Raw genomic sequence first — 24,081 nt, forward strand, 5'->3', positions numbered from 1 at the left:
TGTAATTTCATCCGTTTATAATGAAAAAGTGACTACAGTGAACTCGACATATAAGAGTTTCTTCAATTTTTTCACCAATCCATAATTCTACGCTTCGCTGTATTATTAGATAGGGTCAGTAAATTCAACTGATTTTCTTGCGTTTTATAAACTGCAGAAAGTATTAACGTTTCACCAATAGATCTCGTGTAAAAATGTGTGAAATTATTTGTTTGGAAAAAACAATTTCATTTTTCTTATCTATGATAAAATTTATTGGCTTACTCGAGTATTCTGGTTGTCTGGTATCCAAGTGGCGTTTCAGTTTCGATGCTGTCATTTAATAATGTTGGACAACAAAGAACACATAGTGGCATGTCATTATTGCTACCATCACTTATAAAACCATACTTCAAATATTCATCACAATGGCCCGGCATGGCCAAGCGTGTTAAGGCGTGCAACTCGTAATCTGAGGGTCACGGTCCGCATCCCCATCGCGCCAAACATGTTCGCCCTTTCAGCCGTGGGGGCGTTATAACGTAACGGCCAATCCCACTATTCCTTGGTAAAAGAGTAGCCCAAGAGTTGGCTGTGGGTGGTGATGACTAGCTGCCTTCCCTCTAGTCTTACACTGCTAAATTAGGGACGGCTAGCACAGATAGCCCTCGAGTAGCTTTGTGCGAAATTCCAAAACAAACATTCATCACAATACTGTCGAATCCAATAGATCTTTGTTTCATTTTCTTTGCTACCAAACTGCATATCACTTAAACATTTATAATTAGACATGTTATTTTCACTAACTTTAATTTCACTAGAAATGGGCTGCATTTGCTCATCACTTGAGGTTTTCTTGTGTGAAGCATGTTTAATCAGCCATTTATCCATACTGGAGAGAAGATTTCTTAAAAGTGAAAAACTTAAAGCATTTTTAGTTAGTTCAAACTAAGTCACAAACAATTCTTTCTCTTCTCAGGACAAACTGACGCTTCTAGCACTAGCCACAAGTAATTTGTCCTTGTCTGTTGCCAACGGTGCTACCATACATAAGACTCGGGTCTCGCATGCATGTCAATGTAAGCAAATTTAACACATTTGGAATAAAAGAATAACCAGATAACTTGAACAAACAAATGGTTCAAGTGAGACAAAACCCCTTCTTTGATCTTACCTGCAGACATGGAAAATCGGCTTAGACTCAGCAGGGGTACGTGCCTCGCTAACATGTGGTTTACATTTAAGGCATTTCACAAGAATATCAAAGTTATCAACACTGTAAAACTTAATCTTAGACTCTCTAAACTGCACTAAGTGAGAACACTGTAATTCCTGAGAGATTGAGAGTATAAAGGCAACAGCCAACTCGTGAATTTTATCGTTTCGTAGCCTAAAGTACAAACTTTCACTTTCCTTCCTGTTATATTAGTTTAGTTGAAATACTGAGAAATCCAAGTTAGATCAAATGAAAATTTAAATTATAATGTATTTGAAAATATTAATTTTGTTATGATATATTTACATTAACTGGCTCAATCACGTTTTTCTTTAACATACAAGTGCTTGAAGATAATTTTAAAATGTCAGTTGGTAGTGAAAGAGTTAAAATGAATTTAACTTAATTTTCTTAGATTTCCCCGAACCTGCATTTATTTCGTGGGTGTGTGTATTTGTGTTTTTTCTTATGGCAAAGCTACATAGGGCTATTTACTGAGCCCACGGAGGTGAATCGAGCCCCTAATTTTAGCGTTGTAAATCCGTAGACTTACCACTGTACTAGTGGGGTGTTTTTTCTTCATGGATCGGTACCGGGTCACGACCACAATTTGGGAAACGCTGATCTAAGTTATAAAATAAATTTGTAAGATGATATGTCTATTTTGCCATTTCTTATGAAATTTATTCACAAATCTGAACATTTTAAGTTTTAACTGGGTTAATTATAAACTTTATTCGGAATATAAAATTAAATCAATATTTTCTGAATTACAGGAAGAATATGAGAAATAATTCTGTAATATAAATATTTAATTGCAAAAAAATATATTTCCTATTTCATACGAGTAGATAGCGCTTCCTTGGTATTATTACATATCTAACTGTATTAAAACATATTTAGAGAATGAGGCAGAAAGAATGAAATAAATGAGAAGTTTCCTCATTTGAAGAAGGAGGTAATGTAATAACAAAACTTTCGAAGGTGACTTTGCAATTTTAATGATAAAAGCTTTGATATAGTATAAGAAATAAAATACAGAATTAAGTTGTCATACTTGGAGTTGCAGTAGCTTTGTGTAATATAATATTAAGTGTCGTAGGATATTTTTGCTCATTTGTACACTGTCCAAAGTTTTAATTTTAACTAGTTATTTGAGTACAATGTAGCGATTTAGCCTTGTTTAAGAATAATACTTTTTTAATTACTGGTAAAAACAGCTCAAGATATTGGTAGTTACTTCTGGAAAACCAACATTTTCAAAGATATTCTTCTGAAAGTCAAAGTGAGAAAATATACTATCAAACAATACAGTTCAGTAATTATTATAAAGTATATATATATATTTGGTTAATATTTACATCAAAAGGAACCTTTAAAAACAGGAAGACTAAACCTAAGTATATTAGACCGAGCATCTAATAAAAGTCGGGACACCAATGCTTTAAATGCTTATGCATACAATATTTTGTTTTGCAATGAATTGTTGTTGTGGTTTTTATCTTTATTGGAAGATCAAACCAATGATGGAGTTTATAATACAAAATTTATATATATATATATAATACAAAACAAACTGTAATAAAAATATGACATTGCATAAACAGAATAAAGTAACTAGGACACATCTAGTTACTTTGGTTATGCAAAATTGTATTTTTTATTAGAGTTTGTTCTGTATTATAATATAGACATATATATGTATATATATATCAAATTAAAAAAGTTGGTCACACATCACAGTGTATTACTAAAACATTCATTTTGTACTATGAATGTAAGAGTGTAAACCTGCAGAGACCTGTAATACTAATAGTGATGATAATGTAAGGGATAATCTGACAACTTGGAAAAGAATGACTGGTTTCCAGCCCATGAAGCGCTTCAGTTGGGAGTAGTGAAGAATCCAATTTGTAAGATGAGCTATTTTCATCAGGAGAAATGAATTTATCCTGTCTTAAAACATTTAATATGCCTGCTGTTAAGTTGGGAATTACAAGTTAATTTTTAGCTAAAGTGTATTAGAATACATTTAGACAGCCATTCATATTCAATGAAGGTGTAAGCCAGTTTGCAGTAGCTGAATTCCTTAGTTACATATGCAGAGCTCCTGGTAGATAAAACTTTTTTGTAATAATTATTTTACTGTAAAGACAAATTGTGTATTGAAACACTTACTGTACTTCATTTTTAATAACCTTCTTGCATTTGTTTGTAGTATTTTACAGGAAAATGTTTATTTTACTCTGCAGCAGTATGTGTGTTTAATGTTTGTTTTCTAAACTGTTGTTGCACCATAATTTAAACCATAGATGACCATTTGGCAGCCTATGAAAGTGTTTTATTCAGCTTCTATTTGTTGTTTGATTTTTAAATTATTAAATTCTGTTTTATTTTAGACATTAGCGAAACAAAAACAAAATATGAAAATGTAATCAAGAAAACTTGTCCCATTATGGTTCTAAAAATTTGCTTCAAATGTCAACAAAGTTTGTTTTTTTCAGAACCATATAATTAACTGAGGGTAGGTAGCTATCAGTAGGAATTAAAATCTAAATTAAGCAGATATTCTGAACCAACTTTCCTCAGTCATATCATTTCAGCTCCTAGACTCCAGTTTAGGTAAAGGTTGTAGTTTGTGCTCTAGCTTACAGTCTAGGTAAGGAATTGGCTCATGAGTACAAAGAAGTTGGTTATTCATGTTTGAAATGTTTCTTAGATAGTTGAATTATGATATATAAATACACCATCCATTTTGGATCATACCAAGAGGTTAAATGAGATTGAAGTACTAGACTACATAGCCTGGAACTGTGTTTACTGTGTGATATAAAAACATACTTATTATGTGTTATAGGTGATTTATTTAAAGCATATATTTATTTTATTGCATGTATATTAATATAATATCATGATTTTGTATGATTTAATCATTATTATATTGTTGTTGTTTCCTGTCAGGAAAGCATATTCTATAATCTTGCACACTTAAAGGAGGAATTGTGTCTGTTTTTCTTTCTTTATTAAGATGGCATTATATTCATAATAAAGGTCCATGTCCATTTTAGTATTGTCATCTATCACGTTCAAGTATTAAATTGTCTGTTATGCCTTTCTATAATCCTTTCTGAGCTTTCATAACTCATGGCTCTTGAAGAAGCTTGTTGTGTTCCTTGTGACAAAATCTTCAATTGATATTTCTTCAGACCTCCTTATATTTAGTTGGATGCTCTTTGGAAGTTCATGCATGCCTTCCTTCTCATTTAGTGCCTTTACAGTTGTTCATTTTGTCTCCGTATATAAATCTGGATCAAATAGTGCCAAACCAATGAATTCCTTATTGAAATATTATAAAGGTCCTGCAAATTTTGAAAGAGAAGAATTCACCTTCTTATACTTAACATGACACTGTTAGAAGTTCAGATCATTGAAAGAATAGAAATAGCATCAAGAGTGGTGTGTGTATGTCTAAGATAGACTCAAACAACAAAAATGTAGATGTCATGAGTCTTCTTTCCTCACAGTCACTGAGCTTAAACTGTTCATTGAACATCCAGATCTTATGGGTATATGTCTTGGCCATTTATTTTGCATGATGCAGTGCATCACATAGTGTAAATCACATTCCATAAGAGGGGATGTCACCAAGAAAAGTTATAGTTAATTCAAGAAGCTCTTAATTGTCTGTAGGTTGGCTAACCTGAAGTTGCATTATGGCAAACTCAATGACACTTTTTCTAACTTTCTTTATGGCTTCTGCTACTTCCTCCCAGAAAGCTGTAGTTTCATAAGTAGACTGGTTTGTATTGTAATTACAGTGATCTTGTAATCGACTGAAAACTGCAATATCTGGATGAGAGGAAAGCCCCATACAGTCTTCGTAAACACATGCCAGGAAAGCCCCAAACAGTCTTCATAAACACATGCCAGGAAAGCCCCAAACAGTCTTCATAAACACGTGCCAGGAAAGCCCCATACATTCTTCATAAACACATGCCAGGATAAGTTTCAGGATAGGATGCTGGTATGCCAAATACAACAGCTTCTTGTTTAACCTTTGTTTTAACAGAACACAGGGTCCATTTCTGTGACCAGTTTTGTTTGCCATTGTGTAAAAGCAAACTACCTTTACATAATCAATGACTCCCTACCCTTATGGTTAATGTATCACAACAGAAACTTGAGCCTTTCCAGTGGTAAAAGTCAGCTTTGAAACATCTTAAGAGTTGATTTACTCCTGCAGGAACACTGACAGACAATTCAGTTATACTAGAAACTACTGTCATATCATACAGAATATTCCAGAAGTAAAACATAATAATATAAAATATTTATATATGGAAGGTTCGTGAACATTCTAAATAATGTGGAATACTCTGGAATATTCCTGAATGTTATAATGTTCCAGAATGCAATAATATTCTAGAATGATCTAGAATAATCTAAAACCTTCTACAGCCATTAAGAATATTCTAGAGCACTCTAGAATATGTAGAAAATGCAAATATACAATTTTAATATTTACATACTAATAAATACCTCATTTGTTAGTTTATATATATGATTAATGAGGGAGTTAGTTCTGTGTAAAATATTTTGATTGAAAGATCTAATAATAAAGTATAAGATTGCCTATTGTTATTTTTATAGGCTTTGGAGAAATGGATAACAACTTTGGGATTCCATGTTATTTCATAGGAAGAGGTTTTAAAAGAGGGATGGGATGGCTCTTAATATAAGGAGTAAAATCATCTTTTTGGGACTGAAGACGTAAAACGTTATTCAAAAGGTTGAAGCAGTGTGGGTTATATCACCAACATTCAAGATGTTTCAAGGGTAGAAATCTTTTAATTGGCAGTGGTTGTTAAGGGATATCAACAGTCAACTAAGACTGAGAAATTATTTAATGATATCAGAATTGTCATCTGCTGATTTAATAATCATACTATATTTGGTTTCTCATAGTGCTTTGAATTTTATAAAGTCAGATAGTGTGGGAGGGTGAAATTTCTTCATGTGATTCATGATTGTTTTCTATATCATATATTCAGCATGTCAATGAATGAAAGGATGCCATTATATTATATTTGTTGTTAACCATTAATGAAGATATGATTGTAAGATTTGTTATGAAGGAACATTTGGATCATTGCATAATTAGATTTGAGGATTTCCTACATGGTGAGTTAAAAGAAATTAGTTCCTAATTTTCAATCTGATAATTTTGAGCCCATAAGATAAAATTTATCTTCAGTAAATGGGATGAAAAGTTAAAAGGTGTTATGCTTTTAATCCAAAATAGGTATGTACCTAAAAAGAGAAAATGATTAAAGAAAGATCAAACACAAGTTACTTTCTAAAGTCATAAACACAATTGTTTTGGTTTGTTTGTTTTGGAATTTCGCACAAAGCTACTCGAGGGCTATCTGTGCTAGCCGTCCCTAATTTAGCAGTGTAAGACTAGAGGGAAGGCAGCTAGTCATCACCACCCACCGCCAACTCTTGGGCTACTCTTTTACCAACGAATAGTGGGATTGACCGTCACATTATATGCCCCCACGGCTGGGAGGGCGAGCATGTTTAGCACGACGCGGGCGCGAACCCGCAACCCTTGGATTACGAGTCGCATGCCTTACGCGCTTGGCCATGCCAGGCCCATAAACACAATACTCATAGATAAGTGCTATAAGTTTAAGAAGTTGAAATTGATAAATAGGTTGGAAGATTTACACAACTGTAGGAAAGTCAAGATTTAGGCTTCTCAGTGAGGATTCCTGTATGTGGTGAGGGTCCTCCCAGGGAAAGTTCTGTTCTTTCAGTCTACATCCTCTGGGATTTAAACATCCACCCATGTGTTTGCTGTGCATCATAACCCATAATGTGACGGTCAATCCCATTATTCGTTGGTAAAAGAGTAGCCCAAGAGTTGGCGGTGGGTGGTGATGACTAGCTGCCTTCCCTCTAGTCTTACAGTGCTAAATTAGGGACGGCTAACAAAGATAGCCCTCGAGTAGCTTTGTGTGAAATTCAAAAACAAACAAACAAAACAATATTTTATTCTCTTAATTTGGGTTTGAACCTTCCTCATAAGATATTTTTCCTATAGACAGGCAGTCTTAGGGTAGCCCCTTTGGGTCAGTTGGTGGTTCCACTTGGGCTAGGGTCAACCAAGTATCAGTATTGGATGTTCTCAACAGGTGTTGCGGACATTGTATCTGATGCTGGTGTTTGGGTATAGTGCTCACAAAACCTTGGCATTGCTGCAGTGTCCTTTTTTGGCATTGTAGTGCATCCCTTTGTAGGGCATGAATGGGGTCAGTGGGTACTAAAATATTCCTTTTTTATTATGGATCCTCCAAATAAAAATGTAAATAAAATAGTAAAAAAACAGTCCATAGGCAAACGACCACATCTTGAATCTTCTGAGCAGCAACCTTCAACAACTGTAACATATCTTGTACCTCATTTTCTCATACTACATTCTCTTTCAGACAAACCTTTAGGACAATGTCTCCCATTTTAGTTCGGAAGGGACTAAGAGACACTTGCTGGCTCTCCAAAGTCAGTAAAGAAGCTTCAGGCTGGTGACATATTGGTGGAAATATTCACATCTCAACACAGTGAACTCCTTTTGCATTCAAAGGCAATTGGGGATATAACTATAGAGGTTACACCTTATGTTACTTTGAATTCATCACAAGGAGTTATTGTTGAGAGGGATTTGAAGAACATCCCAGAGTCAGAGTTTCTTGCTGGTTTCTCCACCCAAGGAGTTTCTGCAGTGAAGTGCATCTCCACTCGCAAAGATGGAATTATGGTGCCGACCAATGTTCTCACTTTTTAATTTACGTCACCATATCTGCCTGCCACCATCCAGGCAGGTTATCTTAATTGCAGAGTACAGCTATACGTTCCAAACCCTCTCTGATGTTTCCAATGTTAATGGTTCGGTCACTCAAAGATGTCATGTCATGGTTCCTTGACGTGTGCTCGTTGCAGTGGCAAGGACCATGACGCCTATGAGTGTGAAACAGACCCTTATTGCATCAATTGCAATGGCTCTCACCTATCCTACTTTTATTCTTTCCCTAAATGGTTGGAAGAAAAAGAAGTGAAACATTTGAAAACGATTCATAACATCACCTATCCTGTGGCACGAAAATTGATGTCCACCACTTCATCTCTGACGTATGCTGCTGCACTTCATTCCATAGCTACTGTGGGAGTGCAGATGGATCTCTCTGTGCCTCCTAAAGAATTGTTCTCCAAACAAATGAAAAGTCTTTTGACCTTCATGGTTAAAAAAGTTGATGAATCAACTTTAACACTTATCTCTGTTCCTTATATATGTTCCATCAAACCCCAAGATCCCCATCCTTTGGTTCCAGGTACAGGCATTTCCTCGGATCCATCTTTCTCTCTCACCCCAAGATGCAAAACTATCATTCGTTCATGTCCTCAGTCTTTGGAATCCCCTTCCAACAGCAAAGGCCTGCCCAATCAACTTAGGACAGGATCCATTGAGGTCAATGGACCTCCCTCGAATAAGGAAAGTAAGGAAAAAAGATGTTGTAAACAGAAGGGATCTCCGCCCAATTCACCTATACATAAATAAGAATGGCCACCCTGATACAATGGAACTGTCGAGGTTTACGTTCTAATCTGGATGACATCAAACACTGATTGCTTCCTATCATTCTGTTTGTCTCTCCTTGTAGGAAACATTTCTGAAACCTTCTGATACAGTCACTTTTCAGCAGTTTTCTTCATACAGAAATGACAGGCTGTGTGATGGATGATTTTATGGAGGGTGGCATTGTTGGTTGATCAGCATGTGCCCACCCTGTCTTTGCCAGTCGACACACTCTTGGAGGCTGTAGCCATCCGTATTTCTTTGGGTCATACCATCACAGTTTGTTTTCTCTACCTGTCACCTGGAGAGACATATGATCAATCAGACCTTGATGCTATCATTGAACAGTTGTCGTCTCCCTTTTTCATCCTGGGGGACTTTAATGGACATCATCCACTCTGGGGAAGTGCTGATATTGACAGGAGGGGTCGCTCTGTAGAGCGTATGCTCTCTGATCACAACCTTTCTCTTTTCAATACTGGTTCTTCTACTTATTTCCATGCACCTAGTCAGTCCTTTACTGCTATTGATCTTTCAATTTGCTCCCCTTCATTATTTTCCCATTTTTTATGGAGGGTTGACAATAATCCATGAGGCAGTGATCATTTTCCTATAATCTTGAGAGAGACTGGTCATTACCACCTGACCTGCATGTCCTGGTGGAAGCTGGATCAGGCAAACTGGCCCTCTTTCACTACTATTGCAGAACTTGATCTTGCCATTGTCTGTAAGCCATCGGTGGAAGCTGGATCAGGCAGACTAGTCCACTTTGTGGCAGAACTTGAGGAATCAGCCATCAAAAGACGACTGTGTGGCAGCAGTAACTGACTGTATTATATGAGCAGCTGCTCAATGTATTCCTAAAACCTTGACACGTTTTCCACTATATCCTCGTCCATGGTGGAATCCTGCCTGCCACAAGGCACGGAAGGCTCAAAAATCAGCCTGGGATACTTTTCACAGATATCCCACACTCTCGAACAGCATCAGTTTCCAGTGGGCCCATGCACATGCTCGATGGATAAGACATCAAAGCCAGAAGGAATCTTGGATTAAGTTTACAACCAACATATCCTCTACCACCAGTTCCAAAGTCATTTAGGACAAGATTTGAAAAGTCAGTGGGCAATATCACTCTGTCACCATCTTGATCTTGCTCTCTGATGGCCAGGAAGTAACTGACCCAGAGCATCACCAATACTCTAGGTGGAAGCTTTTGCCAAATTTCAAGCACTTCTGCATCTGTCTTTACTATATGCTTTGAAACTTTGTTCTTTACCAAAGCATCTTAACTGGGGTTATGTTTTCCTTCCTTGATGGGCCATGCTTTTTCAGACTAGATGGTCTGCCATTGCTTTTTTTGGCCTTAGTATCCAGGCACAGTTAGTTGAATTTGGTCTGTCCTTGAATAACATTGCTGTATCCACTGGTCAGCTCATCCCACCATGGCTTCTTACAGTCCCCAATTGTGACCTATCTTTAAGTCGTGTGAGAAAAGCAGACACTTCTGATTGGAAATACTATCTGCTATTTGCTGAACATCTTTTAAACCACCTTTCATTCCTATTTATACAGATGGTTCAAAATCAGGTGACTGTATGGGCTCTGCCATGGTTTGTTGTGGTTCGGAGGTTGTGCGCAGAATCCCCTCTACAGCTTCTGTGTTCATTGCTGAACTGTATGCCATTTCTCTTGCCCTGGTTCACATAGAAGCTAAGCAGTACTCAAACTGCACGATTTGTACTGACTCACTTAGTTCTCTATTGGCTGGAATCGCTTCAAGTTGGTTCACACCCTGTTCTTGGTGATATTCAAAACCGACTGGCCCATTTCTCTTTAACATCTACTTTTATCCACTTTTTCTGGATACTGGGCCATGTTGGTAATCCCAGGAATGGGCTCGCTGACACCTCACCTAAATCTGTGTGTTCTAACACTATCACTGCTGTGCCTGTTCCTTACATGAACTATGGTTCTGTATTCAAGGGTCAGCTCCAAGCTAGCTGTTAGTCGACTTGGAGTGAGCAATGCGAAAACAAGCTTTTCCAAATAAAATCCTATATTTGACTTTGGCCATCTTGTTCCTGTAAGGATCGGAAAGAGGAAGTTGTTCTAACTGTCACCCTAACACTGCCACTGCTGTGCCTGTTCCATACATGGACTATGGTTCTGTATTCAAGGCTCGGCTCCATGCTAGCTGGCAGGCGACTTGGAGTGAGCAATGCGAAAACAAGCTTTTCCAAATAAAATCCTATATTGGACTTTGGCCATCTTGTTCCCGTAAGGATTGGAAAAAGGAAGTTGTTCTAATATACTACACATTGGTCACAGTTTTTTAACTCATTGGTTTCTTTTATCTGGAACTGATGCACCAGTGTGTAGTTTGTGTAACACTGAGGTCGCAATAAGCCACACTTTACTTTTTTGTCATCGTTACGATTTACAACGATAGCACCATTTTAAGCATGTTCTGTCCAAAGTTTTGTCCATAACGTTAGACAGTGTTATTGGTGATGGTGACACTGTCCACCTTGGTAATGTTTTTAGTTTTTTAAAAGCCATTAATCTTTTTAATGCTATTTAAGTTTTTTAATTTATAATTTACACCTTTTTAATGTGGCCCCCTTTTAAAAAATCACAGTTCATCTAGTTCAGTATGAAATTAGAAACTGACTGTAACACTTAGTAACTCGAAACTAGGGCTGGAAAGGCCAACTTCAGGTGACTGACGGTGGTTTTTGTACTTTTGTGTTAGTCGTCCTGGCGAGTTGTGATTATTACGGTCACGCTACAGAAAGTCCTTTACAACTTGAATTACTGTAGTTTTTCTCTTGACGTTGTAGACTAAATGTAAACATTGGTTTTATGCTATTTATTTATTATTATTTTTTAACATTGTTTTGTTTTACCTTAATTTCCTTTTATGAATTTTACTGAATTTACTTTTACCTTTTTACCGGACATTAGGTGCAGATAGCCTGGCTGCTTTGTGCCATAAAACACTAAATCAACCAACCAACCAAGATTTGGGCTAAAAATAATTTTGGAAATCAAAAAGAGCTTATCAGAAACCACTATCTGATAATGTTGAGACTAGTAGCAAGGATTTATATATATATATATATATAATATTAAGCAAAATGTTAAAATGGGAAATGATCCTTAACAGATGTTGTTGGCAAGTTTTTTATTAAAGATTATGGGAGATGAATAAATTTGTAAATTTTCTCATCCTTTATTAGTAAGAGAAAGTATTAGCAATATTCTTGACCTTGAGCATTCCATGGAAAATATTGGAATTGGCCTGAAACAAAATACATTAATCCCTTGGTGGTAAATAGAAAAATTGGGAGTTTAAAAATAAGTGAAGCACCAGGACCAGATAATTTTGGGCAGAGCTTTAACATTGAGGAGTGTTCAATGTTACTCCTAATTTTTATGAAGTAATATTTTAAATTGTTTCAAATAATTATAAGCTAGGTTGTCATGAATTCATGAAAGGGAACTTTTTTTGCCTCTTTTTTTTTTTAAAGGAATTTTACCTGTAATTTGGATAATAGAAGAGATGTAGATTCTATTCACTTAATGTTTACGTAATTTGCATAAAGCTTTGGTAAGATGCCATGAAAGGTTAGTTAAGAAAATATCATTAGTAAGGATTGGACAAAGCATAAGAATGTTATTAATGGGGTCCAATTACCCTAGGTTATTGTTATTTTTCAGAGCCTTTAAAGGTCAGTGCTTGGGTCTTTGATTTTCAGTTTATTAATAAACTTTACTGGTGACAATAAATTATTGGGTATTTCTAGCTATATTAAGAATGTTAAGGTACTACAGTATAATATGAATCAAATGGTAAACTTAGTTGTATAAATATTTGGTAAATTACTTTTTATTAAAGTAAGTATAGAGTAATGCATTTAATTTATCATAATTTGAATCATACCTACAGATAGGAGGTAACTCAATTCTATGACTAAAGAAAAATTATTTTCAAGCACTTAGTACTATTATAGTTAAGGGTAAAAAACAAAAAAAAATTTTTTTGCCCAATGAAAGGTAAAATCTCAATAAAAACTAATCAGCTGAAAATGTGTTAGAGATTTTATCTTTCATTGTGCTAAAAAAGTGTCATTTTTATTCTTAACTCTTAAATAACTAAATAGATTATGACATGGGGTTTATGAGTCTCGGTCCATAGATGCATTCTTATGTTTCTAATGGTGAAGCTAACAGGCTATAGTGTATTTATAGATATGCTATAAGCAATATTATTGTCATAATTTAAGTATCAGGTGAAGGGCACATCACATTAAGATCAATACGGTCCTAGAATATTTGGAAATATTATTGAATGAGGGACTCTCCAAAATATCTTAAATAAGAATTGATTATAATATACAAATGAGCCAATCAGTTAGAAGTTACTGGTGAACAGTGGATTATTACAGATAAAATTTTAAGTATGTAGTAGCTATGTTACATAGCTTCTCAAGCAGATAGAGTGAATCTGTTAGTGTGTTACATATCATGATTAATTTGTGAAAGTAAGTTGTCCTTGTATTAGTTCTTGATTTTTGGAGAAGTTTGAACATAATTTGTATCATATGCCTACAATAGTTCAGGGGTAGAAATATTCTAAATGTTCAGCAGGACACATGTCCTGCTGGATAGTGAAACTTGCCAGACATTTGAAATTTTAGCAGGACACCTCAAAATCAGCCTTCTCAACTGACTGCAGACACAGAAAGTTGGTTACTGGGTAACAGTCACTGTCCAAGTATCTTACATAGACTATCTCCTGCTCAATGTTGGCAGTGTCCGTTGAGCTGTCAGTCATAATATCAAAGAATAATGAGGTGTGCAGACGAGACCTGACATTAATTCTAATTGTTTCTGCAATATACTTCATAAAGATAACTGCTTGTTTGTTTGTCATTGGCATAATGTTCTGTTAAGTTCATATCAAAGTTGTGCTCCTGCAGCAACAAAAGCTCTTGAAAAATCGCTGAATGGTTTGGCATTCAAAGCCATATAAAGGGCAGTCCTGAACAGCACAAGCAAATGATCTTTTTCAGTCTGGTTAAGTTTGCTCAATTCTTTCATCATGGGAGTTAAATCAGGTGTTTCTTTTGCTATCTTAGCTTAACAACTTAGACTGTGGGCATGACTGTTTTCATGCTCCTCAACAGCACTTGCTCTCAGGTTAGAAGATCCTGTTATGAAGGTGTTCTTCTGCCTTCCACTACTTTGGTCATATTCCTGAGCAAAACATCAGTCAGGTAGTGTTATTATACTCCAGTCATGGTCGGCCTCTATTCCATTCATCCTGGAAATGACAAGTAGGCTTAGCACCAGTACTAGCAGTAATAATTTTTGCTTTAACACTTGGGCTTGGGTTTTTTCACTCGGGGTTCCATAGTATTGTCTTCTGATTCATTAGTCTTGCTTGTGTAGCCAAACTGAAATAGATCGTGAGACTTTCCCGTATTTTTACTATCAGACGCCATGGTCAGATCGTCATGAATGTTTGGCAGTCATGTGACTATCCGGGACGGCACAGATAAGGGGAACTAAAAAGCGCATTTTGTGAGCGTTCACGACCGTTTTGTTTTAAATTTGCTTTATTTTTTGTCTTAAATTAAATCTTAAATTTAGGAAGTTATTTTCCACTCATTATAGAATATACTTTTAAGCTAAATCTTTGGGCTGTGCATACACAGCTTTTGCCTCACTTATCTTTGAGGGGACGATGAATTTATGTTCGATATGTTAGGAATATGACCACCGGTCATAATGTCTGGTGATAGATGGGAAAGTGCTGGTCAAACTTGATTTTTTAAAGGACAGGTTCAGCTTTAAATAGAAAATTTCAAACACTGATAGTTTATGATAGTGTACAAATGTTTAAGCTTGTAGGTTGTTGAAACATAAAAGAAGGAAATAAACTCATTTGTTATGGTTGAAGTCAACTGGGATTTGAATTATATTCACTAGATGATTAAAAAAATTATCAAAGAAAGAACAATGATACAACAGAAAGATAGATTATAACCAAAATAAATATATTTATACAAATTACAAGTTAGGCAACCTTGAAACACTATATGCAGGTTTAATCTCCTCATGAGATTTCCATGCAAGTATCAAATAGGTTCTCTTAGTATCAGAAGGATCAAGGAAAATTTTTATTCTCTGATTGATTATATAGCTGGGTGGACAGTTACAGTCATCTGCTACTGGATTAGTGATTACATCAACAGATTTCTTCTCTTGAAGTGAATATCTGAAGAATCATTCCTTTTGAAAACCAAGCAAAACTTTAACTTGACTAAAACTCCTTATTGTAACAGGAAGTCTGTTCTATTCAGATACAATTCACATTACTATATAATTAGTCATTTTTGTACAATGTATAAAGGTTAAAAATTACAAATACCATCTACTTGTCTAGTGGAAGGAACTGTTGTAAATAATCTATATTAAACAAAGTGTGAATATGAAGTTTTCAAGAACTTTCTATGTGCAGAAAACAACAAAGACACAATGGAGATTAGAACAAAGAAATTTCAGTTGTTTTCTGCATTATGTGTTTATTTCAAAATTGCATAGAAACAGACTAAAATTTCATATATTAGTAAAATGGTCAACATATGAAATTTAATTATTACCAAAAATATTGTTAACAAAGAAAGTACCTAACTCATAAGCATCATAAATGCTGGAAAGTGCAGAGGGTGCAATGCCATAGCAGAGTGGTCCAAGATCATGCCCTCCACTCCACTCCCTGTGAAACAGTAAAATATTTTGAAATGGTGTATTTGAGCATTTTGAAATGATAAAACTGACACTTTGTCATACACACATTATTTTGATTTAAAAATATTACATGCACACATCATTGATCAGATTTGGTTTTTGTATATCAGGTGATATATTTTATCAGTTGAAGACAAAAGCTGGGATAAGAATGGGTTTAATGATAATATGTTGCTGTATAATATTTACCTGACTCCTGTTAACATTTAATAAAATAATGTTTGACATATATTAATTGAACAAAGAGAAATAATAACCTAGTTTTTGAACATTAAATCATTAAATGAGTTTTATTAAAATGTTTAATGTAGTACAGAAGCTTTATTATACTACTAATGTGTAGCCTCTAAGAAATGATGGGGTAAGTACTACCACCCCACACCCCATAATATTTTTTAAGCTCACATTTTGTAGACAGTTGAAATAAATAAATTTTGGAAAATTAAGCTTCATTAACAAAGAAGCAGTAAAGTGTGGTTGAAGCAGTCAAATGTCAGTAAATTCCTTTGTGAGCCAATCAAAAGTAAGATAATTCATGAAATGAATTCATAGCATATTTACAGAATAATTATTGGCAAAAATCATATTACCAACTTCTTATATACAGAAAAGCTTGTGTGTTATGGTAATGCTGAATCCAACAATGACATTTAAAAGTATAATCTAATTTTGTTGTTCGTCTGTGTACTGAAAGTATAAAATGAAATGTATAGAAACAAAACTGGAAAAACATTTGTTCTTCCTTCAGAGTCTCTGTTCATTAAGAATGTGTTTTGTTTTTGTATTTAAAATGTTGGCAATTCTTGTAATTTGGATAAAATATTAGAAATTTGTGATAAATACAGTATGTATCTATATCTTAGTAAAATAAAATTGTTTCTTAAAATCTATTTTTATTTTAACTTTTCACGAGAGGTTTATCAAAATTAGGCCTCTCTGAATTTGCAGAGAGAATAAGCCGCCAAACTGAAATCATTAGGAGAATGTGGATTTATAGCTTTTTCTTTTAATATAGATTACTCAGTCGTATATATATATGTAAGGAAGTATATCAACCATTCAGTATAAAGAAATGTCGGGAAGAATGAAGCAAAGAAGAGCTCTCAATCCAGTTGACTTGGCTACTCTGTCTGTTAATGAGCGAATTCTAAGAGAATGCCACAATCTGTATGTTGATCCAGAAAATGGTAAGATCATTCTGCAGTTTTGTATTTGAAGTTAAGATGTATGATGATAATATATATATATAAGTGAATATATAATTTTCTTAATAATTATTTTCGCTTTGGTCATATAATTTCTAAGTATCTTAAAATTTACAATACCAATTATAAAAGTGACTTTAGTAGGAAGAGGAAAAACAAACAAACAAACAATAACTTTGCTACAGAAAGTTACAGTAATGGAATAGCTGTTGGTATAACAATAACTCTTTCACGATGATCACAGTTCAAAGGCCATTTCGTCACATTTGTTGACTTACATTCAAAATTTTATTGAACTACTATTTTATGAATTTATGTCAATAAGTTTAGAATCATATTGTGGATTATAATTTAAACTTTAATGTTATATATGAGTAATTTTTAATTTAAAAGTAAATATTAAAATAACACATCCTAATTATAGATTTTAATGAGTCACATGGTATGTTGAATGCAGCACTGTTTGAAATTAGATACTTGTGATGTCAAAATACTAAGTCTGTAGTTTTGTGTAAATTAGGAACTCAAATTACTGATATAAACAAGTTAGAATATAAAATAAGAACCTCATATCTTTACATTTTTGTAATGCATTCTGTTGTTGGGCAAGTTTTGTTTCAAGTATTTTGTAGAAATAATACTAAGTCCAGCCAACCTTACAATAACAAATTAGCTTGTTTTCCTTGATGTTTATTACAGGTTAATTATATAAATTACAGAAATTTCAAGATAATGGCACCAACATACAACTTACAAACAAACATATTGGCAGAATTGAGTGATTAACTGAATAGATGCAGTACCTGCAATTCTGACATTGAATAACTTTTCTGACACTTAACTGAATCACTCTCTCATTACTCAGTAACTTCAAGTCATTAACTGCTCATTCATTACACATTAATTCACTGCTTCAATGTATTTGGATGTATACTAAACATGACATCTTTTACCTTCAAGCAAAAATCTAAGTTAAAGCATTGTAATTAAACCTTACAACACTGTAGGTTACTGGCATCATTAATAGATTGAGTGAAATTTAGACAGTTATAAAATGGCTTCATAGGAAACATTTATTTTTTACACTTGTCTTGAGTCACAAGCAGTATTGCTGTTCAATATTGAATAGCATCGAATGACTAATGAAGTGTCAAGATTATCCAAAGAATTGGCACATTTCAGGCTAGTTAAAACCAGGATAAATAATATAGAATTAGGCAGTGAAATATTAGCACAACCTATTGCTTTACATAATAAAAAGATAGTTAGTGGTGCATTACTCAAACACTGTTTTCCTGGGTACAGTTGTAAGAACATTAGTGTTTTGTGAAATAAACAACAAAACATTATTTTCTGCAAGAATTTACAATTCAGTTGATTCATGAGTGACCCAGTACATTACTGTAAAACCATATTACTCATATAAGTGTGATGCAGAAGCAAAATTGTTAGTATATGTGTATAATATATTGTAATCAATACTTTGAAGAGTCAGTTTTTGGCTTAGGAATTCAATAGGGTGTTTTGTCATGAATTATTAAGTACAACCATAGTTAAAATTAGCCATCAAAAATTTTGCTGGATGAAATCTAAACATTAATATTTTAACAATATCTCTTTAGTTGCAAAGATGACAGATTTGATATTCTGATATATCTTATTACCTCATCAGAATAGCTTTTCCTGAATTATATTTCCCTCTATTTTGTTAGATTTTTTTCTTGCCATTAGCCTTGGTTCTTCCACCATGAGGCAGCTGCCTGATAGATTGCAAATTAGTGTATGACAACTCTCCACCAATAGGAGCAAGACACAGCTCCCAGTGCAGCTGACTCCCTTTCTCCAATTTAGCCTAAAATCACTTTTGGTATTAAGATGTGTTTTTTGGTTATGCTTTCCTTTATCAAATTTTCAATCAATTTCTTATTTTTTCTTGGAGGGTACTTAGTTTTTCTTTACACTTGCTACATTAGTGTTCTGCAAATTTAGATAACATGTGTGGGCATTGCAAATATTTTATTTTAATATGTGATTCTTTGGAGCTTCCTATGGGACTTTTGTGCTTTTACTCATAGTTGCTATGAATTCTCTAATTTCACATTACAACTATTACCTCTGTTGGACCTGCTGCAGTTAACCTTGTTTTGACTACAGTGACTTCAGGACCACAATTGTCAGTGGAAGTTGCTACGGCTTTGTTTCATCAGAAGTTAGCTACTTACATGTGGACTCTTGATATGCCTGTGTATTATCCTCTTATGCCTTGTTCCAGGGATACATGAACAAGATGCCAGTGATTTTGGCAACCTGTCTCTCATTCCCCTACCTATGCCACACAGTCATGTTTAGCTCTAGTGGAGTTGCTCACACCTACTCCTTCTTTCCTGGAATTAATAAACCAGTTATATTTTGTTTTCCTTCTTTCTTCTGTCTGTGATTCATCCCTTTTTATGTTAAGTGAGACAACTTTGGGCCAATATCTTTTGTTAACCCCTTGCTAGATATTGGTTTGTGGACAGTTACATTCACAAATCATTATGTCTGAACTCCCATGAAATATGGGAACTTACCATAGGTCTGCATTTCCTTTTATGGACTCCTTCCCTGTTCCTTCATCCTAAAACCCCTATTTCTTGTAACCCCTTTTCAAACCATTGTCCTTCTGGGGCAATTCTAGGTCTTCTTTACAAGAGCACTGTATGACAGAGATCCTCCTCAGTCAGGTTTCCATTCCTCTTTATTCATAGTCCTCAAGAAGACTGGGAACTGATCATCATCAGTCTCTCCTCCTTAAACCACTTCCTATTCTGAAACATAAATCATTTCACCATGTAATTTTACTTATCTTTTTAATGGGTTTTCACTCCTGGTCTGTAGGTGACAAAGTTAGGTGTCTCAGATGCTTACTTCCACATTCTCATCTCCCCAGCATCCTGAGAATTTTTGTTTTATCCATCTGGGTTGTATCTACCAGTTCTGGGCTTCTCTGCTTGGCCTGGCTTTGGGTTTTTACATTTTTTATTGGGTTGTCAAAGCTTTTGCCTCTCTTCTCCATTCTGTGGGCTTTCATTCCCACAATTACATTGACAACTGGCTGCTTCTAGTTTCTTTGCATGACACCTTTTTTCTTTGTACATAGTTTCTTCCTTGACATGCTGCATGGGTAGGTTAGCTGATCGTGATAGAGAAGTGCTTCTTTCCCATAATCAATACCTTGTTATCTTAGAGAGTTTGCAATTTCTATATCTGCTGGGCCCATCTTTCTGCCTATCACCTTTGATCTATTAAGCTTCAGTTGTTAAACATAGTACTCTGTTACTGAATATATTCACTATCCACCTTAAATCTGGTATTCCCAGGTTTTGATCCCCAATTCCACAGTCTTTGGCTGTAGCTGTTGATGCCCTTAGTCAGGATTAGGAATTGTTTTCTCAATGTCTTTCCACCAATCTGTTTTCCTCCTCCTGTTCTTTTGGCTCTACAAGCCACTGTGTTTTGTTCTCTTAGTGGCACCACTTTGGATGTTGCAACCATGGTTTCCAATTCTGTACCCTCTCCTACTGACACCTCTTTCTCTTTCCCTCTCATCCACTCTCCTCAGACAAACACTGTTGGGCACACATTACATCCTTCCTTTCCAAGACTTCACCTTCATGCATGTCTTATATCTGTTCCCTTGCTTGATGAGCCAGATTTTCCCCATCTGTTATTCCTTGATTTCCCACTTTATTTGCTCTACCTCCATGTCATGTTACAAACAGAAATGGTATGTATAGTGCCATTGGTCTTCTCTGCATGGTTTTCCTTCTCTTCCTACTCTACTGCATCTGACTTTTTTCCCTACCTGATTTTTTTCACAAGGTGCTATCAGTATCCACCACTGCTGTTTATTAGTGCCTCCTTGACAGTCAGTTTCTGTTTTACAAGGTATTGCCATGTCTTCACAGGTTCTCATCCTATTTTTCATACCTTTTGCCTTCACTGTCTCCCATGTTTTACTGTCATTACTGATTGGAATCTCAATGTCATTCTCCATGCATACAACTTTCCCCCTTCAAGACCATGCCATTATTTACTTCATCTCTCCTTAAAGACTTTTTTTCTCTACCTCTTAGCATGTGGACATTGATGTTTGGATTTGTTTGCTCTTGATGTCTCTTGCACATTATATTATAGGATTTATGTCATTCTGTAATAAGAGTAATATTTCCAGCCCAAAACATTGGCTACATGTGCTTGCAGTTTTCCCTTAAATTCTATTTCTCCATTTTCATTTCTCACCTTTATCAATGTTTTGATCCAGATTGTCTCATGTCCTGTCTGGAATTTCTGCTGTGACATAGCTTGTACTTCTCCCTTCCATGGTTCCATTCCCATTTGTTCTTTGATTGAATTCTTCCTTTTCATATGATATTTCTCTTATTACCTTCATGGATTGGATTTGCCTGGGCTATTCATTGCTATCTTCTGATGATTTTCATCTATTCCAAGTCTCCTCCCATCAAATATATCACTTTACCATATCTCTGGCTGTCAATTCTATTGTCTAATAGAGGATACAGTTTGTGTCAGTATGCGAACTAGTCCCCATACATTTATTTCATGTTATCAGGCCATTTCTTGCTCTATAAATTACCATCTTCTTCCTGTCACTATCTTGAGCTCCACAGTTTCTCTATATAAGTGTATATGTGCTCCATTTTGTACTTTTCTTCTTTACAGGGGTTTTTCTCATATGTAAAGATCCAAGTAAGTGGCAAGTGTTGCCTTATCAGATATTCTTATTTTTAAACCCTTACTGTATGACCATTCAAATCAGCAACACTTACTGTTGAGATAAGGTGTTCTACAAGACCACTTATAGGTTTTACTCTATAGTGTTTTATGTCATAAATATATTTGTCCCCAGCGCTACACTCTGGGGCTAACATGAATAGAGCAGAAGGGGTATTGCTTCCTTTCCCTGTTGCTACTTTTGAATGGTCTGTTTTCTCTGTTAACCATTGTGCAGTTTCTGGTGCTGTTTTCCTGCAGACTATCCAAAACATTCTACCCCCACTTACCAGCTCTTAACTATGGGGTGGAGAATTGTGGAGGTTTCCTCTTCAGTGTAATAAGTTCCACTCAGTTGAGAGTAGGGCAGTGTTCTGCTGTAGGTGATGTTTAGACACTCCTGCTGTGGATATAATGTACTATTCCAGATGTTGCTGGTAATGCATTGGTCACTCTGTCACATTGCAGTTCAGCCCTTTAACTGGGAACTTTCTTTTCTGTCATCACCCAGGTGTTGGCTCTCAGAAGATATTAGTGTTGGTTGGTACTGGACCTACCATATAAGTTCTCATACATCAGTGATGTATGTACCCTCCTACTCCTGCAAACTGGGTGGTTTATTCTCAATGCTGCCTTGTTCTGGAATTGAACTGCCACATTGCTGTCTGCTTTCCTACTGTCATCTGGATGTCAGTTGCAATGAGTACTGGTGCTGGTTGTGTTGGACATACACACATGCTGATGTGGATCCTTGGAATGGATGATCTTCCCTTCCAGTTCCAGTGTCTGAGATGAATGGTAGAGGACCCTCTTTCTACTGTATGCTGGAAATTACTATCATGATTCTGTTGATGTTGGTTGAAGTTGAACTTGCCCTTACAGTCTATCACACCATAGCTACTCTATACCAGGTGACCCTTCATTTAATTTATTGTGTTTTTCCTATGTTTCTGCCCCTTGATGTGGATTCCTGTATGTGATGAGGGGACCTCCCAGAGAAGGTTCTGTTTTTACTGTTTACCTCCTCTGGGATCTAAACATCCATCTGCACGTTTGCCGTGCATGGTAACTCGTGAAGGGGAGGAGAGAGAATCCTGGTGATTGAGGAGTCCAACTCCAACACACCACTTTGGCCTTGAATTCCTGTAAATGGGCAGTCAGCATAGAACGTCTACAACGAGTGTTGTGGACATTGTGTCTGATATTGGTATTCAGGTATTGTGTTCGCGAAACCCTGGCGTCACTGCAATACCCTTAAGGCACTGTAGTGTGTCCCCTTGTAGGGCTCCATGGTGGGTGCAGTCAGTGGGCACTGAAAAGTTTTCTATTTATTTTGGATACTCCTAAAAAAAAACACAACTTGAAACCATCTAGAAACACCTGACTACTGGAAAACAACCATGCATTGATGAATCTGTACAACCTAACTCACCACTTGAACCTGTCCTGCAATTCCTAATTTTGCATTCCTTAAGTGACAAACCTCTAGGGCAGATGCCCCCAATTTTTATTCAGATGAGCTTAGAATGGCTTGCTGGCTCCCCTAAATTAGTAAAAAAGCTACATTTGGGTGACATCTTAGTGGAAACATCTTCATCACAGCATTCCAAACTCTTCCTGACATCAAAGGCCTTGGGGGACATACCCATTAAAGTTACTCCTCATTCCACTTTGAATACTTCCAGAGGAGTCATAGTTGAAAGAGATTTAAGGACTGTCCCGAATTGAAGATCCTCGCAGGTCTCGCCAGCTAAGGTGTCACATCAGTACACTGAATCTTCACTCGAAAAGATGGAATTCTGGAACCAACAAATGTTCTAATACTAACATTTACTGTACCATGTCCTCCCACCACAATAAAAGCAGGTTATCTGAATTGTAAGGTGCGACCTTATATTCCAAATCCTGCACGATGTTTCCATTGTCAATGATTTGGTAATTCAAAACAATCTTGCCATGGTTCCTTGACCTGTGCCTGTTGTGGTGGTAAAGACCATAATGCCACCAAATGCCAACTCAAACCACATTGTATAAACTGTAATGGTATGCATCCTTCTTATTTTACCTCTTTCCCTAAATGGGTAGAAGAAAAAAGAAGTACAATGTCTCAAGACAGTTAACAATCTCACTAACACAGAGGCTCGAAAATTATTATTACCTATTCCAACCAGAACTTATGCTGCTGTAACCCATTCTACTACTACAGCTGGAGTACAAACAGACCTTATCCTATCCCCTACACAATCTTCACCAGCAAATCTCAATGAAACACTTCCCAAAATCAACACAGTTCATGAATCAGTGTCTCCTTCCATCTCTGTTTTGACCACACCTTCCAGTCATTGCCAAACTTCACCTTCTTCAAGTCAAGATGTTACCATGGGGCTCCCTCTCTTGATACCATGAAAATTAAACAAACAACTCATCCGCACCCTCAATCGTTAATACGTGTACTG

At 35.7% G+C, this 24,081-nt stretch overlaps 1 protein-coding gene across 4 annotated transcripts in view; it reads left to right on the forward strand.

Moving 5' to 3' along the window:
- Positions 1-1,533: 1,533 nt before the first annotated feature.
- LOC143226068 (uncharacterized) overlaps positions 1,534-24,081 on the forward strand; it is a 101,816-nt gene continuing 79,268 nt past the window's right edge. Inside the window, exons 1-2 of one of the 4 annotated variants that reach the window (XM_076456518.1) lie at positions 1,534-2,153; positions 16,663-16,834. In XM_076456518.1, coding sequence (XP_076312633.1) covers positions 16,720-16,834 — 115 coding nt within the window. In that variant the 5' untranslated portion in view covers positions 1,534-2,153; positions 16,663-16,719. Of the gene's footprint in view, positions 2,180-16,662; positions 16,835-24,081 lie in introns of those variants that run through there. The other 3 variants (XM_076456534.1, XM_076456526.1, XM_076456544.1) reach the window with 3 other exon arrangements.

This window comes from Tachypleus tridentatus, chromosome 1 (genome assembly GCF_004210375.1).
Source record: "Tachypleus tridentatus isolate NWPU-2018 chromosome 1, ASM421037v1, whole genome shotgun sequence".
In the NCBI taxonomy this organism is placed as follows: Eukaryota; Metazoa; Arthropoda; class Merostomata; order Xiphosura; family Limulidae; genus Tachypleus; species Tachypleus tridentatus.